This window comes from Plasmodium malariae, assembly GCF_900090045.1.
Source record: "Plasmodium malariae genome assembly, chromosome: 10".
Lineage (NCBI taxonomy): Eukaryota > Apicomplexa > Aconoidasida > Haemosporida > Plasmodiidae > Plasmodium > Plasmodium malariae.
In genome coordinates this window covers 1,282,950-1,304,458 of record NC_041784.1, presented here as the reverse complement: position 1 = coordinate 1,304,458, position 21,509 = coordinate 1,282,950, and the positions used below count along the sequence as shown (strand labels likewise).

Genomic DNA, 21,509 nt, shown 5'->3' with positions numbered 1-21,509 from the left:
AGATAATTCGCTTATTTTATTTTTTTACCTTTTTATTTGTAATAAGAAAACAAAACATGAAACTTAAAAAGTATAATCCTTATTACATGTTAATGTAAGTTGCTATAAAGTTTATACAAAATTTATACAAAGTTTATACAAAGTTTATACAAAGTTTTACAAAGTTTATACAAAGTTTATACAAAAGTTATACAAAGTTTTACAAAGTTTATACAAAGTTTATACAAAGTTTTACAAAGTTTATACAAAGATTATACAAAAGTTATACAAAGTTTATACAAAGTTTATACAAAGTTTATATAAAGTTAATAGATATTATTCCTTTCCTTCACTTTTTAAATGTTCATAAAAAAAAAAAAAGAAAAAAAAAAAAAAAAAGGCATACAGAAAAGGAGAAATACAAGAATAAAAAGGAATTAGGAGAAAGGAATAAATAATGAATTATAGCTCACTAAAAAAAAACCTAGTAATTAAATTTAGTAACACATGTAACCAACATGTTTGTAATGAAAAAAAAAATAAAGTAGTAGGTCATTCTAGGAAAAGGAGCATAGGTGTAACATCAACGTTTGAGCAAGACAGTGTTAGTAGCAAAAAAATAAATGATGGTGAAAAAAATGCTTTTGATATTTTTTTCGAAATAAACGATATATTACAGGAAAATGCTGCTTCTAAGGAGAATGCTAGTAGCGCAAATAATAAAACAAAAATCTCTCTTAGAAAAACAAATATAAGGGGAGATGATCACTCGGGTAAAAACGTGCCCACTGCAGCTGTTGCGGCAGGTGGTGCTATAGGTACTGCTGCAGGTACTAGTACCACGACGCCTACTCCCTACAATTACGATGCGATTTGGATGAAAAAGGGAAAAAATTGCAGTGAAAAAGAAAAAGAAAATACGTACAGTAAGACAAAGAACATTGTAGAAGCAAGCTTCAGTATAGTGAACAAATGGCAGAACCACATAGAATTGATAGAATTTGTGAAGAATAATTTAAAAAACAACGCATTTATTTATGTAAGGAGGTAAAATTTTGTGTTCCCTCACATTCAATTGTTCATAATTCGTGTATGCATATCATTTGTATACACATAATACTTTAGGCATTACTTTTCCACTTCTATTATTATATGCTTCTCCCCTTTTTTGCACGTTTTGTTCATGCGCTTCTAATTGACAATGCCTACATCTTTTTGCGGCTTTGTTTTCATTCGCTCCTCCCCCCCCCCCTTTCTTCTTCTTCACCAGTCTTGTCAATTCGCCAACTAGCTAATTTATTTGTTTCTTTGACAATAGACTACCAGACACATTTCACTAATAAAATAGGCAAAAAAAAGAAGTGCACATACATACATGTACATATATTACGTATACATATAATATATACACATATACCATGTACATATACTAACATACACACGTATACACACATATATATACCCATTTACGGACGCCTTTTTTCCCCCTGTTAAGGCTGTCTAACAACCGCTACGAACGAGTGGACTGTGGAAACAAGAAAGAAATAGGAATCATGTCTATCTCACTACACGGAGTTATGATAAATGAAAAGAACGAAACAACATTTTACGAAATAAATGAATGGAAAAACCATATAACATTACTAAATAGTGCTTTAGGATTAAAATTTATTAAGAAATTTCCCTTATATAAATATTTTTTTTTATTAAAAAATAGAATTAAGTCTACCAAATTTAAAAAGAAAAAAGCATATATAAAAGAGAACTTACTGTTTTTAAACGACAGTTTTTTAAAAGGTATCATACAAATACAAATAATTTTAAACGAATTGAATGAATTCAAATTAGTGGATATAAATATAAATAATGTGAACATAGAACAATTTAAGGAATTCCAAAATGAGTATTTCTTAAAATTTGATTCATTTCTGAAGGGAAAGCTGAAACAAATAACAAACATAATATGTAAGTACTGTCTCAAGGCCCTCAACGATTTTTTGAGAAAAAACGGGATAAGAGAAGATATGTCAAGGGGTAGCGGTCCCGTGGTTAGCGGTACTGTGATAAACGGAAATGAGAATAGCGGTACTGTGATAAACGAAAGTGAGAATAGCGGTACTTCAATAGGTGTAGATGAAAGTAACGGAGGTCGTCTGCCCCCCAGAAGTGCGCTTATGAAGGGCATGGGGAGTAGGAGTGTCCAAAGAAAGACTCAAATAAGTAGGCAGAAAAATATATATAAAAAAAAAATGTATAAAAAGAAGGAAGATGAAACAAGTATAGATATATATTATAACAAAATAGCCCTCAGCAACTGCTATTGCATATATATAAAACGTTTTATTCGCTTATGTCAGTACATGTGTGACAACACATTGAAGGGAATCATCATTAACACTTACGAGTACTTCCTCAAGCAGTTGAACAACTATTTTGAAATGGACGATAGGGGGAGTAGTTCCGGCGAGAAGGGCATCCACGTTAGTAGAAGTGAAAAACAAGTTAATTCGAATGGAAGTCATATTAGTCTGGTTGATGGGAGCAAGAATAATAAGCACGATGTGGAGGAAGCAAGAGGGGAAGGCTACACACTCAGCAATAGTAAAAAAAGTAATCAGTTGAAAGAAAGCAGAAAAGGGTATACTGTATTCAACGAATATAAAGAATTAAAAAAAAACTTACATCAAAGTGGTAATACGACCAAATCGCCAACGAATAAATATGTACCTTACAAATTAATTAAAAATGAAGATAAAGAAAACAATAGCAAGGGCGAAAATAGAAGTATTGGAAATAGCATCAACATTTATAGTAAGAGTAATAGCAGTAGTAACAAAATAAATAACGATATATGTCTTTTCAGTGTCGCTTTAACTATAGAAGAGGATAAATTAAAAATTTCTCCAGAATATGATTTACTCATAAATACTATTATGTATTACTTAAACATGAGCTTAGAACATATATGTAAAAGGGAGGAGTTCATGCAGTACTACAAAGTAAAAGAGTTTTTCAAAAGGGAAATATTCGTCGACAAAGTCGTGTTTACTACCAGGGGGGGTAGGAAGCGGGCGGAGTCGAAGGATGTTAGCGGAAAAGCTATTAGCGCGGTGGATGTGGTTGATGCGGTGGATGTGGTTGATGCGGTGGATGTGGTTGATGCGGTGGATGTGGTTGATGCGGTGGATGTGGTTGATGCGGTGGATGTGGTTGATGCGGTTGACGTGGTTGATGCAGTTGACGTGGACAAACAGAACATGAACTTTTTTAACTTCATACATGCAGACGAAACAATATACAATTTGGACGTCGAGCTGAAGGATAAGATGAGAATTCTGTACGATTCCATGTACGATGCATGCAAAGATTTCAGTAATATTATAGCATTACATAACAAATATGAAAAAATAGAGATTGAAAAAATAAACATAATGGACGTAACGTCCGTTTCACTTTTGTTCACATCCTTTAAGGAGTTAGAAAACAAAATAAAAAAAATGAACAAACAATTTAGCATTCATATATTTAAAGTAGACAACAGTATATTGATAGATTATTTATTAAAAAATATAAATAAAAAATGGATGGATTTAATAAATTATTTACCTTCTTTAAATAATAAGACAATAGAAGAATTAGCACAAAAGTTAGATACATCCTATACTATTATTAATAAAAAACCAAGTACCATTGATGAATTGGTTTCTTACATCTACTTTGTTAATATTTTTGAAAATGAATTAATACAAATTGAGGAAAATATAGAATCCATTTCGTCTCTCTTTCTTCTTTTTAAGAAGTATTATATAAGTATTAATGGGAATCAAACTACGAAAATTTTTCATATAAATCAAAAAATGATATCATTAAAAAGTATTTTACATAGCGAAAAAAATTATGACTTACAGTTCAACGACTTATATAAAGACTTATCATCCGAAATTAATCAAATTGAAAAGAAAATAAAAAATATGCTTACCATAGTCAGGTGTAACTTGATTCCAAATAGCGCTAACTACTCCCTGCCACAGATGGTAGAAGCCCTCCGCTTTGTTACACCTGTTAGTGATATTAACCAGGTCTACTGCTCCAGAGGAGTTACAACTCCTACAGGAAATGGAGAAGAGGCTAAAAATCGGATCATTGGAAAGGACGTAGCACACGTTGAAGAAGTGGAAGAGGGGAAAAAAAAAGAAGCACAGTACATTGGTGTTCAAGAAAAGGGAGGAATCGTACTTCTCACTTCCTCTGAGAAGGATGACTTCTATGAGCATTCTGACAACAACATCCTGGAAAAATACTTCCGCATTAACGAGAGTAATGAAATAGTAATACTGAACGATGAAATGAAAAAACGATTTTACATTTTTGAACTCTTAGAATTTATTAGGCTAAAAATAGTGAGTATAAAAAAAGAGGTAAATAAATACTTGTATTATCAAAACGTATTGAAAAAAAAGAAAAACGAATTTGTAAATTTCAGTTTATTGAAAAATATGTTTATAAATAATAGTTTAACTATATATACATTCTTCAAATACATTTGCTGTAGTGAAAAATATAAATTACAAAAAATAAAAAATTTAAATATAGAACTTCTGTCCACCGAAATAGATAATATTAACTTTTTTTTTAAAAAAATTAACAAAAATTTCGTAAACAAAGACTTTTATGACAAATGTAGTAGACTCTGCAAAATGTATGATGGTGTTCTGAAAATTTTGAAGCTTTTCGTCATTGTGTGCAACAGTGAAAAGTACTTCAAGAGGACGATTGACACTCTAAATCTTTGCAGGAGATTGGATGAGCAGCAGCACGAGGGGAAACACGCCGATATGTACGAAGTAGGGGTGCACATGGATCACTCCAAAGGAGTAGAAGCTGAGTCAGCGGTTTCGTCATCTGTTACAACAAGGGCCACGTCAGAGGTTATATCAGAAACTCTTCTAGCCTCTACTCCACCTGCTACTGCAGGTGCTTCCCCAGTCTCTATTCCACCGTCTCCTATCCTGTCGTACTTGTACGGGGAGATAGAACTGAGGCATCTATTCGAACTGCAGTTTGAGGATAGCTTGGCGCAAATAGAAGCAATATGCTACGAGTACGAAAAGGAAAAGAAGATAAATGAAAAATTTGAACAGATAAAGATAACGTTAAAAAAGTATAAAATAGATGTAAGTCTGATGAATAAGAAAGTGTATATCATCAATAATGTGAACGAACTTATACCCGATTTAAGAAGCCTTCTTTTTGATTTGTTTATAATTCAAAATAATTTGTTCAGTAAGCATATTTACGAAGATATGTATAAACTGTCTAAACAAATTCGGGGCTTTACGAACATTTTAGTAATTATTAAGAGTATACAGTTATGCCTAAAAAATTTAGAGAGATATAAGAATAACGAACTAAAGAAAATTATAAACATCGATCAGTTAAATTTTATTATTAATAAATATAAACACCAGTGTGAAGAATTCTATATATATCCTCATGTTACTAAACATATTGAGAAGGAATATGACTTCAACTATTTTAATGGTTTTTTGATCGAGTTACAGGATATAATAAAAGAGGTCGAAAAGAATACATTACTAAGGAGAAGAGAATACTATTCTTTTTATCTCCTAAATGATGAAGAATTCTTAAATGTATATTTAAGTCTAACTGATTTGAAAAGTTTGAACACATATGTACACAAACTCTTTCCTTATGTAAAAAAAATAATTTATCAAAATGAAGCTATATGTGGGATTCTAACTAATGATAATGAAAGAATCATATTTAAAGAAGAAATAAAATTTAAAAAGATAGAATTTCTGTTAAACCAAATTAACAATGAAATTAAATCCTGGCTAATGCGAACAGTACAGATATACGTCAATAGTAAAAATTTCTTTACCCCTTTAAAGGAGGACACCTATCTCTTTTTTATGCCAATACAAAATAGACAAGTATTATTCATTTTGCTAAGCATATATTTTACGCACATTCTGGAGTACGTTTTTCAGGATGTGCAGAAAAATAAATTTGTCCTTTATGCTCTCACTCAAAACATAAGCAGCATAGTTGAGGAGGTCCGCAGGACCATGCACCCACCGAAGCAAGCCGATGCTAAGAACAAAGCTACTAGGAATGGAAGTAACGATACTAACAACAGCAATAGTAACAACAGCAATAGTAACAACAGCAATAGTAACAACAGCAATAGTAACAACAGCAATAGTAACAACAGCAATAGTAACAACAGAAATAGTAACAACAGAAATAGTAACAACAGCAATAGTAACAACAATATTAACAGTGACAGAGGTGAGGAGGAAAAAAAGAACATATCATTTATCCTGGCATTCTTTATGCACATGAAAGAAAAGATGGAATCCATACTGAGAACGCAGAATAACAACTGTAGTGTGAGCGGTCAGAGCTATAGTTACAGTTACAGCTACTTAGAACAAATAAAGCACTACTATACTAAAGACAACTATTACATAAGATTTTTTCATCATAATGTGAAATACCGATATGAACTGATAGGTAACTACAACTACTCAATGGACTTGTTATATCACGAAAGAGAGTACACCTTTTTATTTTACAAATATTTGCAAAATAATGTGATTACTCTCTGTTCTAATAATAACATTACGTACATAATGAAATACTCAAAAAATTTTTCTACGCTTCTAGGGTTTCACTATGCCTTCATTAATCAAATAAATTTACTAAATAGTGAAATACTCAACTTTATATCATGTAGTTTGTGTTCTAATGTGTCTGTGTTCTTTCATGAAATAGATGTTTATAAACCGGACCTTTTAGCATTATTAAATGAACAACTAGCAAACATAAATTATCATCTTATGAATAAGAAGAATTCCATAATTATAAATAATAACAACGAAATTAATTTAAACAAAAAGCATCTTATATATGTTTCACTCAGTAAAATCTCTATCCCTTTTTATGATTACTATTCTGACCAGTCTTATCATATGAGTGCGAAGAAGCTGCAGTTTTCTTTTTCGTTATTGCAATCCTTCAAGCCATTTTCATTGCCGCTATTTCACCTTCTCTTCCTTTCCTTTGGAAGCAGCAGAGCGGTCTCCCTCTCCAATGCAGTGCACAGGGCATATCACTACTTGAGGCAGCACGTAAGCATGTCAAGGGAGAACTCCATGTTTATGTTTTCCATTTTTACATGTGTTCATGTTTTCTCGGTTGTATATATGTGTGCGTTTGCCCATTTTTACATGTGTCTATGTGTTTCCCTTTTCATTTATGTGCATACCTACACACATACTCTCGTACACACTTTCTCATGTGTACATCTACACAGGACGCGCTCAGGAAACACATGAGTATACAGAAGCTCATCAAAGTTGTGAAGACTTGCATGATCAAATGCAAGTCGAATGAAGAATATGCCATTGTGAAAGAGATAACAAAATTCTGTTCGCATTTTGTGGGAATGCATAAACTAAAGGAGGTGGTAAAAAATACTTGTTTATTATTTAACATGTCAAGGGAGGGATGTGAGAAGATGCTTAAATATGCACAGAAAAAGGTACATCAAGGGGAGGAAGAGGAAGAAGAGGAGGAACAGAAAGAAGAGACAGAAGAGGGGAAACATAAGGGGAAAAAGGAACGGGAATCATATATCTGGTCTGACACAAACTTCCATTCCCCAACACGTACTACTAAATACTGGAAAAAAGAAATAAATAACGTTATAGAAGCTTTAAAAAAAGAAAAGAAAATGAACTTTTTGAAATACCAAATAGATAAAGCTATCGAAATGTATGAAATAATAAATATAAAAAATGAAAAGGAAAAAAGTATAGAGTGGGATAAAAGGAAAGGAAATAAAATTACAAACATTTTAATTGTTGGAAAAAATTTTTCAGGGATAAGTATTATTGTTTTTCTTCTATATCATTTTTTAAAATATTTGGAAGAGATCAAGAATTCTCCATATAATTTGTGCGTCTTTCAAAAAATTAACTTGAACTACTGCCAGAAGAAGGACGTTCTACGGTTTCTTCTTCACAATGAAGATATGCCTATTTTAGGCCATACAAATGAATCCAAAGGGATAGCAGAAATGAGAAAAAAGGTATTAAAAGTAAATGACGAATTAAAGAATGCCGCGGGAAATGGAATTATACGACCAATAACGCAATCGGCTAAGAACTTGTCATATGGCCAGGTCAACCATCAGACGGAGGGAGAACAAGTAGCAGAGCAGCCCCTTGAACATCCCCTTGAGCAGTCCCTCGAACAAGGGCGAGAAATGAAGGAAATTCTGCCCCCTCATGGAAGGGAATATGCCGCGAATTGTGAGAGTAGGCCAGGTAAGTCGAGGCTAAACCTAAAAGGGAATAATGAGCTGCACCATGGGCATAAAAGTAAAATAGTACTAAAACTTATAAGCGTACTAGAGACAGAACTAATAGAAAAGATATGTAATTATACATTAAAGAAAAACATGTACAGCGAAATAAATAAGGAAAATAATGATAACAATCACAAATGCTTTATATATAAACCCGAAAATTTAAGTAAAATTTCTCCATACATTTTTGACAAAGTTTATTATATTAATGTCAAGCATACTGTTCCTTATATTTCCTTCATTACTTACTCAGTGGAACAGATAAAAACATATAAATTTGCAAAAAAGAAAATCATAAAATTATTTGAAGACTTGATTATGGAAACTCTAAATTTTTTTAAGAAGCAAAGAAAGAATACTACTCAGATGGTGCGCAGAAGGAAGAGAGATCATGGGAGGGTTGGAACAAATGAGGGCAACATAGAACAGAAAGTAGATGGCGAAGATTATGCAACTGAGAATAGTCAGTCGAATGGTAGTCAGCATGCGAAGAAAGGAGGACGTGAATTGTTTTACGCCGACGAATGTGGAGAAGGACTTACAGACAGATTTATGGAAGAGGGTAAAGAAGATGGTGGAGATGAACAAACAGATGAGATCGCAAAGGGCAATAGTTCGAAAAAGGGAAAAAAAAGGTCAGCCTGGACAAAGGGGAAAGAACATGAGCATGATGGTGGTGATAGTGATGTAAGCTTTGGAAGTAGTGAGAGCGATCCCCTCCGAGATGACGACTCGGAAGACGGTGGAACTGATGCAGATGCGGAAGAGGAAGGAGTCATTGAGGTATTGCAAGACAACGAAGTGCGCATAAGTATTCACGTAAATACTCTGATACACCATTTTGTCAAATTCATTGAATACTTTATAAATATATTGAAGGAAAAAAAAGGATCGGATAAGAAAATAATAGATAACCACTTGAATAACATCATAACTATTTGTTTTATATATACGTTTACATCTTTTATGCAAAACGATCTAAGAACAAATTTTGAAAATTATATATTTAAATACATAAATAATATATCTATAATACCACGAAATACATCATTTGTACATATATACTACAATATGGAAACAAATAAAATTTTAAAACAAGAAAAGTTTTTCAGAAGTGAAAATATATTAATAGATAAAAGTAAACTAATGCATAATGTGCTAATAACTAATTCTAATTATTTCCTTTTTGAAAATATGAACATTCTATCAGTGGTCAACTTTTTAAATATATCATTTAATTTGAATATACCTTTTATGCTTATGGGTACTTCCAACTCAGCCAAGTCTTTGTGTATATACAATTACTTAAATGCATATACTAAAAAAAAAAATTATATCTTCAATTTTTCTTTCCGATTCAATTATCTTTTTCATTATGATCAAATAATTAAAAAATTGAACAAATCGTTCTATTTTTCGAAAGATGAAATTACTCATGATGTTACTATCTTCATAGACGACATTTCTTCATTGACAACAGAACGGTCTCAGAAGACTATGGAGTTCCTCTACAATCTCATAAGGCACAATGTAAAGATGAAAAGCGGCAAATAACGCCTTGTATGTTTTGCTGTTACGCTGTATCCACGCGCTCTGAGCACTACTCACACGCGGGTTTAGCGGCACTTGTATGCCTGATTAGCATAACATGTTTGCGTATTTAGCACTACTTAACACTACTTAGCACTATTTAACACTACTTAACACTACTTAACAGTACTTAGCACTACTTAGCACTACTTAACAGTACTTAGCACTACTTAACACTACTTAACACTACTTAGCACTACTTAACACTACTTAGCACTACTTAACACTACTTAGCACTACTTAACAGTACTTAGCACTACTTAACTACTTACACTACTTAGCACTACTTAACACTACTTAACACTACTTAGCACTACTTAACACTACTTAGCACTACTTAGCACTACTTACTACTTAGCACTACTTAACACTACTTAACACTACTTACACTACTTAACACTACTTAACACTACTTAACACTACTTAGCACTACTTAACAGTACTTAGCACTACTTAACACTACTTAACACTACTTACACTACTTAACACTACTTAACACTACTTAACACTACTTAACACTACTTAACACTACTTAACACTACTTAACACTACTTAACAGTACTTAGCACTACTTAACACTACTTAGCACTACTTAACACTACTTAGCACTACTTAACACTACTTAGCACTACTTAACACTACTTAGCACTACTTAACACTACTTAACACTACTTAACAGTACTTAGCACTACTTAACACTACTTAACACTACTTAACAGTACTTAGCACTACTTAACACTACTTACACTACTTAACACTACTTAACACTACTTAACACTACTTAACACTACTTAACACTACTTAACACTACTTAACACTACTTGACACTACTTAACAGTACTTAGCACTACTTAACACTACACTTATGAGTGCATATATCATAATACTTATTCGCGCTTATCACCACCTACGCACGCGCTTCGCTTCCCTCCCTCCCTGCAGGCCTTTTTCGACGTTGAAAGAAATAGGAGAGTAATGTTTTCTAAGAACAGAATTGTGTGTACCTTAAACAACAAGCACAGTGCGATTGCTGAAAGTAATCACAGCACTTTTAAAAAAATATACAAAAACTTTTTTATTCTTAATGTGTCTACACTAACAATGAAGGACATACACTCCATCTATTCAAATATAATAGAGTCCCTATTCCTTAAATATGTGAGTAGAGCCTTCTGTTCGTGCGCTCGTGGGAGCGTACGTATACATATATTTATATACCTACTTACCTATATACATATATATATATATATATTAAGGAGTATATCCACACGTGTATACACATTGACACCTCTTTATACTTCTCTTCTTCCCCCCCCTATTCTTCCTGCAGAATTTTTGTGAAGAAGTAATAAACGAGTGCAATAGTTTTATAACGTGCATTATGAATATATTTGAGGGAATAGTAAAGACAAAGGAGAAGAGTAAATACTATCTCCATATCAACAAGATTAACAATATAATAAATTATTTATTGCTATATGATAAGGAGTGCACTAACAGTATTAATGATATATTGATTTTTTTTAAAAAGGATCTGTTCCGCATATTCTGTAATGACGTTATTAATTATAAAGATAGAATAAAGTACGAGGAAATAATAAAAACAAATATTGATAAGCACTTTAGAAAATACATGATTTATGATGATAACGATTTGTTTCTAAACATGAATAGTAATAATGTTGTGTCCTTTGAAAAGAAGACGAACCTATGTGATGATGCTAGCAACAGGTTAAGTATTTGCGATTTGAATATATTTTTTGAAAGGAAAAACATTGAAATATTCTATAACGATTTAATACAAATAATTATTTTAATAAATTCGTACCTAATCATAAGAAGAACTAATATTATTTTTCTTAATCATCAGAAGGTGTTATTGTCAAAAATAATTGACATCTACTGTCATTATAAAACATACACTTCTATTTTTTTGAGTGAACATTTGGATACTACGAAGAGTCAGATACGGGAGGCATACAACCGTACCATATGTTTGTTAAGCGCTAATAGAGGCAGTGATCATAGTAAGTGGGAGCACCGAAAGGAAACTCCCCTAGTATGCAAAAATGTTTTTCTCTCTCATATGTTAAGCACTGATGAGTATATGGGCTTCTTCGACCAAGTTCTTTACAACTGTGATTTGGATGGACTATATGACAATTTTGTTAACGATTTTTATCTAGAAATAATAAATATTATAAAGCATAAGGAGTTGATCATAGAAGGAAATTTCAACAATTATATATTTTCTTTACTACAAGACAAGAATCATTTTTTATTTTTTTCGGATGACTTTCATTCTTTATATAATAATTATCACCAAAAGTTCAGCTACTTATTTAAAAGTTGTTATATAGCATATTTAAATTTATACAAATTTGAACAGAGTGATATATTTTCATTTAACATTTCTATTCCTCTTTATAATTATGTGCGCAATAGACTAACTTATTCTTTTCTCTCTATTCCTTTACATAAAGAAGAGGTAAACAAAAAAAACAAAAAAAAGAAAACAAAAAGCCTTTCTTCATCTGTGTGTAGGAACAAACGGGAATTCCTATTTATTTGTAACCTTGTACATAACTTAAATAATATTGTCCTAAAGAAAAAGAGAAAGAAAACATGTACAGATGAAGCTTATCCTAACGAAGAAACAGATAAAACAAAAGGAAAAGTATACAGTGGTGAATGTATCTCAGCATTAGCTAAGCATGCATATGACATGTACCACATGTTTGTGGAAGAAGAACTGAATAAGTTTCTATATATCAAAAAAGATGAGTGCAAAAAGTTGTTAGCAAAATTATTTAACCTGAACAAGACAGGAAAAAAAGAAGTCAGTGACTTGAAAAAGGCAAATATTCAACTGAAGAGATTAACAAATTGCGTAAAACGTCAGTTAATAGAATATAAAATAAATATACTTAAGGCAAAAAATAATTTAAAAAATATCACAAAAGAAGATTTTGAATACTTTAAATTTAGTAATAAAGACAACTACATAGGATTTCTTAAAATTTTATATTTATATATAAACAAAAAGAACGATAAGCATTTCATAAAAAATACATTCACATATAGCTACTTTTTAAAAAAAGTCCAAAATATTAACGAAGCTGCTGTTAATAAAAACCTTGTATTAAAATACGAGAACATGGCAAACGTGTACAAATTTCTAAAGTACAAGTTTATTCGCATAATACACAACTTCATAACTGCTATTAATGATTATGCTAAAAAGAAACAAACACTAAATGATCAATTACAGAAGATAAAAGAACTAAAAACAGGAATTGTTTCTCTAAAAGAAAAAATAAAAGCTATGCGCACAAGCGCTTTGCCCTCCGACGTCCTCGCCATGTTTGCGGTTTGACAAAAAAGAAAAAAAGAAAAAAAGAAAAACGAAAAAGAAAAAAAGCAAAACGAAAAAGAAAAAGTGCAAAACGAAAAAGAAAAAGTGCAAAACGAAAAAAAAGAAAGCAAAATTACAGATTTGTGTACGTGTATGTCCGTAAAAAACGAATAGAGCAAGTGTACCATGCACCATATACCTTGCACCTCGAGCACGTTTAACGTTTCGTTCCATCAATACACGTGATAAGCAGGGTTCGCCCTTTATTTCGATCAATCAGGCAGCCTATCAACCAAATCAGTCAACCAAATCAGTCAATCAACCAGTTAATCAATTCAATTAATTTTTTTTTTTTTTTTTTCTCGCTCGATACTATTCGTAGGAGGAGCTACTCTCAATCCGCGAAGATGTCAAAGAAGAGATAAAGAGGAAAAAAAAAATTCTTCTCTTTAAGTCTATTCTGTTCTGTTACTGTTCTTCTTTTGATCGCAAGGAACGAGTCAAATTTTTAAAATTATTAATTTTGGAAAAATATAAATATAAAAACTGGTGTGATGTTGAGGGGAAAAGAGTTGGTCAAACGGCATACAGTTCCGTTGAAGGAAGCATAGAGGGAAGTACATCCCGCAAATCGGAAGAACATGACAAACCAGACGAACATGACAAACCAGACGAACATGACAAACCGGACGAACATGACAAACCGGACGAACATGACAAATCGGATGAATATGACAAATCGGATGAATATGACAAATCGGATGAATATGACGAATATGACGAGTATGACGAGTATGACGAATATGACGAGTATGACGACTACGACGAATATGACTTGTCGGACCAATCGCATAGTGCGCAAGATGCTGCCAAGGAGGATCTCAAGCGCGCACTAAATTTTGAAGGCTTCCTTAACACATCCTTTGTAAAGGAGTACGAGCAACTTAAACTCTGCAATGATAGCATGGTCATGTTTAATTGTCATATACTAGACACTACAAATGACAAAATAATTATATGTGTCGATCCGTTTTATCAATTGAAAAAATATTTTTTCAAAAAAGTAAAGCAAGAGAAGAAAAACTATGTCTATGTTAAAAATGGAATGATGTGTAGCATGTACCCTTCTTGCTATAGCAACTTAACACATAATACTAAGAATACCACACAGGAAAATGAAGATAATAATATTAATGAGGAAGACTTAACATCAACATTTTTGAATAACCTAAAATACTACGCAGATAATAATTACTACTTTATCTTTAAAGGAATAGATGAGAAGACTTATAGTATATTAAATGAAAGTTATGTCCACTGCTGTAAGAGTGCTATATATATTTTTATAAGCAGCTATAAACAGATTAACTTTGACAATATACCACATAACTATCATGTGCTCTTTTGTGAATATAAAAGAAAGAATATTCTTAATTTATTCTTCTATTACTATACTAAAGTGAAAAAAATAAATATGGATTGTTCCTTTCCTGTTCTTGAGAAAGAAATATACGAGCAAAAGGTACGACAGATGAATTATGCCAGTGCATCAGTGGAAAGAGGAGCATAAACCTTTACATGTTCTACTATCCATTTGTTAACCGCTTTACCTGCCTATCAATCCATTTCATCCCCGCTTTACATGTCCACCTATTTTCTTGTAACCTGATTCACCTGTGCATCCTCCTTACTCTAACCGTAGGTCATGAACACAGCAAATGCCCTTTTGAATAAAAAGCTGAACGAACAAGAAGCGAAAGAAGAACTAATTAAGCAAAAAGAGAGATATATGGAAAGGAAAAAAAATGAAGAGGCATTGAGAAACTGGAACGGGTCAAGCAAGAAGAATAAATTTATCTTATTATATGTATTCTTCTTACTAACTCAAACGATAAAAATATTTAAAAAAAATTATACTATCCCTAAGTGGCATTACTTAAAAATTGTTAAGTCATTTTTTTATCAATTTTGTATGGAAAAGGAGAATAATGAAAAGGATATTTTGAATTTTTTTTACTTTCATATCATATCATTTATTGACAGCAAACATATATTAGTTTTAAATTTTGTCCTGAGTATATATTTGGATGTATTTTTCTACAAATGCATAAAATGGAAGGACATATTTTTATTTTTTAGAAATTACAATAAGCATAGTGAGAGAAGAGTGATTCAAGATATTGTCCATAATAAAGAAAAAGTAGAAGCACAAACAAGGTTACAAAAGGAAGGGCATATTAAACATGACAGTGTATATGCGGAAAAAAAAAATTTGATCTCAATTAAGGGAAGTTATAGTCCTTATGGAAAAAAAGCATATGATCCCTGTTCAGAAAAAAATTCAAATCAGTTTTCTCCTTTTCAACACCAAAAGTGTACCTCTCACGAGAAGAGGCTCGAAGGGGGAAAAACCATTTTGCAAGGGAATAATTATGAGACTAAAACGCAGGAGTACTGTTGTGGTGAATTAAGTGAATGTGGTAAGTTGTTAAGTGAATACGATGAGTTCAATGAAATATATGATAGTTTTTCTACCCTAACGAATGACAGTACTTGTGATGAGCACTTTGGATTAATGGTTTATGAACTAGACAGAGAAGAGGAGAGCTCCCAGTTTGAGAAGGGAAAGAACGGAAGAAGCGGAGGTACAATCAGAGGTAGAAGCAACAATAACACAAGTAGTAATGGTAATATTAGAAGCAACGATAGTTTTAGTAGTAACGATAGAATTAATAGTAACGATAGAATTAATAGTAACGATAGAATTAATAGTAACGATAGAATTAATAGTAATCGTATTTGTAGCAGTGGTAATGACGGTAATGACAATGACAATAATAGTTGTGGCAGGGGGACTTACCTGAGGGAGGGGAACACAAGGATGGGAACCCAAGATGCAATACTACATAGTAAGCAAGAACACAGAATAAAAGAACTGATACTGAACCTAGAAGAATCAGATAAATTACTTTATATAAAGAAAAGAAAATTAAAAAAATTATTCTATGAAGAGTCATCAGAAGGTAGCGATGAGTCTGACCTGTTATCATGTAAATATTCTGATAGCATTGAAGATGATGAAATAGAAAAATTACAAAAAGGAGCACAGAGAGAAAAGAAAGAATCCATAATGTACTACTTAGACAAATTAATTGAATTAAAAAATTGCAAAAAAAAAATTTTTAAAAAGCTGTTACAAAATATAAAGGAAAATCAAATGCAATGGAATGCTTATATAATAAAAGAGAAAGATGAATTCTGTGAAATTAATAGTAAAAATGACATTCCCCTAAAAGAGTTAAGGAACCCTTCAATGTATTTTTACAAAATAGTAGTAGACAAAATTGTAAGAAGAAATTATCTACACATTTCTATTATAAATTACGTATCTTTAAAGTTAGGAAGCAGTATATGCATCAGTAAGAACAACATATACTGCAATTTGTATAATTTTATAAATGCAAACATTAATGGTGCCATCTACAAAGTGGGAGAAGCGCCAGGTGTGTTTCACCCAGTCCCACAGTTATACGGAGAAAAACTGATAGAAAATTTGGCAGAAAAGAGCGTGGATATTTTGGTAGAAGAGAGCACAGAAAATTTAGTGGAAATTTCCCCGTATAAAAATTGTCTTCCTGTACTTGACCAAATTAATAATTACAGCTACTTTAATACCATTTTAAAAGAAAAAAGTAAAATAATTATCCTTTTAGAAAAGAATCAGTACAGTTTTATACTGTCAAAAGTACTGCTCAGTAACAACAATGTCCTTTTTCTCGACATAAAAAACATGAACACTGTTCAGGCAAAATTAACTGATATAATCGTATTAGATATTAAAAATGAAGAAGAAAGTAATAAATTAGAAAATTTCATAAAAAATAATATATATAAAATATTTGTAGTATTCTACTTCAATATTAATGTAATGACTCCTTATCTGATAAGAAACTCTGTTAGGGTTAATATGGACTTCAGCTTACACTCACGTGACTACTTGACCTTTTTGTACTATGCTATTGATTCGTTTGGATGGGGGCAGCAAGGCGACAAGAGCAAATGTGATAAGGTTGGTCGCACACATAAACATACGCCTGATGTGCATAGAAGAAGCAGCAGCAACAATGACGACAGCAGCTGCATTAACAGCTGCGGAAACAATCATAGTGATGATGATCGAGGTGATAGTGAAACCCACTCGAGGTGCATCTTCTTCTCTCTTCTTTTTTTCGTCCTCATAAATGAACAAATGCACTTAGATAATGTGAGTTTAGAATTTGATCTGATTAACGACATGACTTACTTAGTTGAAACGTTCTACAACACATGCGATGTGTTGAATGGGAAAGACGCACACAGGGGTGAAGTAGAAGGTGAGGTTGTTAGCGACAATCCAAAGGGGCATATAACGGGGCATACAATGGAACAGACTACGGATAGGACTACGGAGCATACCACCGAGAGGGCTAAAAAGGAAACAAAGGAGCAAAAAATGGAAGAACGATACAACGACTTCTTTCTTAGCTATCTGTCAACGTTCTTGGAACTGATCTTTCCCTCCAAATGGGTGTTAACTAAGAATATGTTTTTCTTATTTTTAAGTAATTTCTTTTCAAACAAGATAAATAAAAATGCCATATCAAATATGAATAATATATTAAAAATACCTAGCAATATCTCGACAATAAAACAGCTAGCTGAATATATACAAGAAAATTTTCATTTAATGCTTAAAATGTTACAACAGAACAAAGTCGCTCATATATATCAAATGGGTTATAACATAAAATTAATGCACCATGTGTTTCTTTCGAAATATTCAATTGTTAATGGATATGAAAAATTAAGTATACTCAAGTTAATTTTGCTCTCCTTCGATGACTTCGCTTCCTGTTCTTTTATAAAACCCGCTGTTAATGCTACATCCAAATGTGCGTATTTAGATAATCTTTTCGTAGGGCATTGCCTATACTCATAACTGTGCACATAAGCAGATATAAGCATACATATGTATATATGTATTCATGCATGTATATACATATGTGGGCCCGTTCGACTGCTCAGCATATATATCCCCACGTATTACCATTTTCTTCACTTACTCATTTTTCCTGTTTGAATATACATTTTGCAGTAAAGTATTTAACGGAGGAGTACAATACATTGGTGTGTTGTGTTAACGAAATGAAGAGGGACACTCAATATTTTATAAAACTCGTACAATCCGATAAGGCTCTGAGTAATTTTTATTCAAACATGGAAAATGATCTACTGTCCTATAAAGTGAGTCTCACACGAATATTTTTTTTTTTTTGCTAATTCGAATGGGGAAACACACAGGCGTAAAATTATGCGCCCTTGTGTATGTATGTATGTATATATATATATATATATTATATTTATGTGCATATATTTATATAGATCCATGCGCATGTGTTTTTCCTCCCCTTCTTAAGGTACCAAGAAAATGGGAATATCTAGCAAATGGCGAAAAAAATTTGACCCTATTTTTTGCAAATATAAAAGAAAAATTAATCTATTTGAAAGACATTATAAACAAAGAACAGAAGGGAAAAAAAAATATTTACAATATTTCCATGTTTAGAAATCCTTTGTTATTTTTTTACTCCCTTTATTTTACATATGCAACTAACATGAACGTTCGTGTTAACAATTTAAATATTTCCTTCAAGTACTCGGAAAAATTTAAAGAGTAAGGAGAATAAAAAGGAACGATGAGAACGAAATAAGTCCACAAGTGGTTATTACAACCGTGTGCAAGCGCTTATTTATGCGTGCATACATATCTGTTCATATGTTTATATGCATGTATATCTGCATATATATATGTGTGCGTACACAAGAAGCACTGACTGGCCCCTGCATGCAGACCCCTCTAGCCACGTGCCCAAACCGATTATCCTTATTTCGTTTTTTCATTTTAGAAATGAAGAAGGCACATGGATAGAACCTATAAAAATATACAAAAGCAAATACGTGAAAAGCTCTCGTAATTTTGCGCATAAAAGAATTCATAAAAAGAACAACATATATTTTAATGTATGTAATGAAGAAAATAAAAAAGACGAAAATATGGAAGTTCTTTACGAAGGAACTAGCGAAAATGACGATGTACCAAGTGATCACGCACAAAATGACTGTACAAAAGAGAACAAAGAAGGTGATAACAAGAACAGCGGAAACAACAACAACAACAACATCAACAACGATAGTGGTAACCACAACGAAAGCAAAGGAATGTATTGCTCGAATAACTACAAAGAGCATATGAGGGAAAGAGAAGAGAGCTTTTACTATGACTCTCCATATATAGTGATAAAAATAAAGAAAAACAAAAAAAATAGGATATGTGAAAATAATGAACATTTGGAAAATGCAAAACTGGACCATTATGATGAAAATAGTAAAAATGTCATGAATGAGTCAACTGAACAACCAAAAAATTTAGATTCCTTCTATGATATCTTTACAAATTTGGACCAAATTGATAACAACGATTTTGCTTACTACTGCCCTGTTATGCGTTTTAATCCGTCCACGAAAAAAAGTAAAAACGGAAAAAAAAAAAATATATATATATACGTATATGTCTATATATACATGCATGTCGAGCATATTTAAGCATATCGCGTGTTCCCTGCTAAATGCCCTCCTTCCCCAAATTACACCTTTTTATTTCTTTCATATGCAACTCGCTTGCGTGTACATTTTGCTTATTTAAAAATAAGAAGAACAGAATAAAGCTGCGCAAATAATTATGCATGTGCGTCGTTGCAGCAGTCGTAGCAGTTACCACTGCAGTAGCACATTTTTTTAAACGTAACATGAGGCACTGTATATAGTCGTACAACTTTCAGTAAAAATATTTTCCTCATTCACTTTTCTCTACATTTTATTGATTTTTTTTTTTTTTTTTCTCTACTTGCTTTTTAACTCTTTTCAGATGACAAATTGTTATTCTTCTTTCCCTTACCTTGCATATACAACAAAATGATTTACAAAAAGTTTAAAGTCCATATGTTACTATAACGCCCTTCTGCAAAATTGTTTTTCAGTTGAATTTTTTCCTTGCCCGTTCATATTTTTATGCACGAGGGTACATACACATATTTACACATGTATAAAACTAATTATGCATTCATGTATTTATGTATCCATGTATTAATGGATTAATGTCATCATGTATTTATATATTAGAGTATTCATATATTTTCGTATTAATATATTAGTGTATTAGTGTATATATTTTTTTATATTTTTATCTTTTTATTTTTTATTTTATTTTTTATTTTTTATTTTATTTTTTATTTTTTATTTTATTCTTTATTCTTTATTTTATTTTATTTTTTTCTTTTCTTTTTCTTTTTCTTTTTCTTTTTTTTTTTTTTTATTTTTATTTTTATTTTTTTTTCCTCTTTTTAGCAGCTCCACCTGTCTACCATGCAAATATGTGCATAAAAAATGAAAGGCCTTTTTCAACATTTTAGATATAAGATAAAAAAGAATTGCAATTGAAAGTATTAATGTTGTATCGATATTTATACTGTTCAATATTCTTACCTGACACGTGCATATATAAAATATTAAAAAATATAAGAATAACTTTAGCACACTAATCTTACTATATTATTATTCATTTTTTTTATTTTTTCATCCATTTCATGTCTCACTATACCTACACATGGTGAAACAACGCTTAAGGCTAAAATTGTTTTTACAGTTGTTCAAGTCCTAAATATCTGCATATACATATGTGTACAATCATATGTACGAACATATACAAATATGAACAGACATGTACAAATATGTACAATCATATGTACGAACATATACAAATATGAACAGACATGTACAAATATGTACAATCATATGTACGAACATATACAAATATGAACAGACATGTACAAATATGTACAATCATATGTACGAACATATACAAATATGAACAGACATGTACAAATATGTACAATCATATGTACGAACATATGCAAATATGAACATACATGTACAAATATGTATAATCATATGTACATATATATACATGCATGTTTGGGTGTGCATGTATTAAGTAACTTTTTCAGTGATCTATAAAAAAAAAAAAAAAAAAAATATTTTTTTTAGTTTTTTTTTTTTTTTTTTTTTTTTTCTCTCCCTGTGTGATTGTGTGTG

The 21,509-nt window shown here is 31.5% G+C and overlaps 1 protein-coding gene across 1 annotated transcript; it reads left to right on the top strand.

Annotated features, from left to right (window-relative positions):
* Window positions 1-436: 436 nt before the first annotated feature.
* On the top strand, window positions 437-20,369 carry PmUG01_10036800 (conserved Plasmodium protein, unknown function; the record flags this gene model as incomplete). Its single annotated transcript, XM_029005565.1, has 11 exons — window positions 437-1,026; window positions 1,475-7,133; window positions 7,319-9,904; window positions 10,907-11,122; window positions 11,295-13,334; window positions 13,702-14,841; window positions 15,022-18,250; window positions 18,454-18,602; window positions 18,776-19,032; window positions 19,265-19,887; window positions 20,284-20,369. The coding sequence occupies 11 exons, from the start codon at window positions 437-439 to the stop codon at window positions 20,367-20,369; spliced, it is 16,575 nt and encodes a 5,524-aa protein (XP_028862142.1).
* Window positions 20,370-21,509: the final 1,140 nt, after the last annotated feature.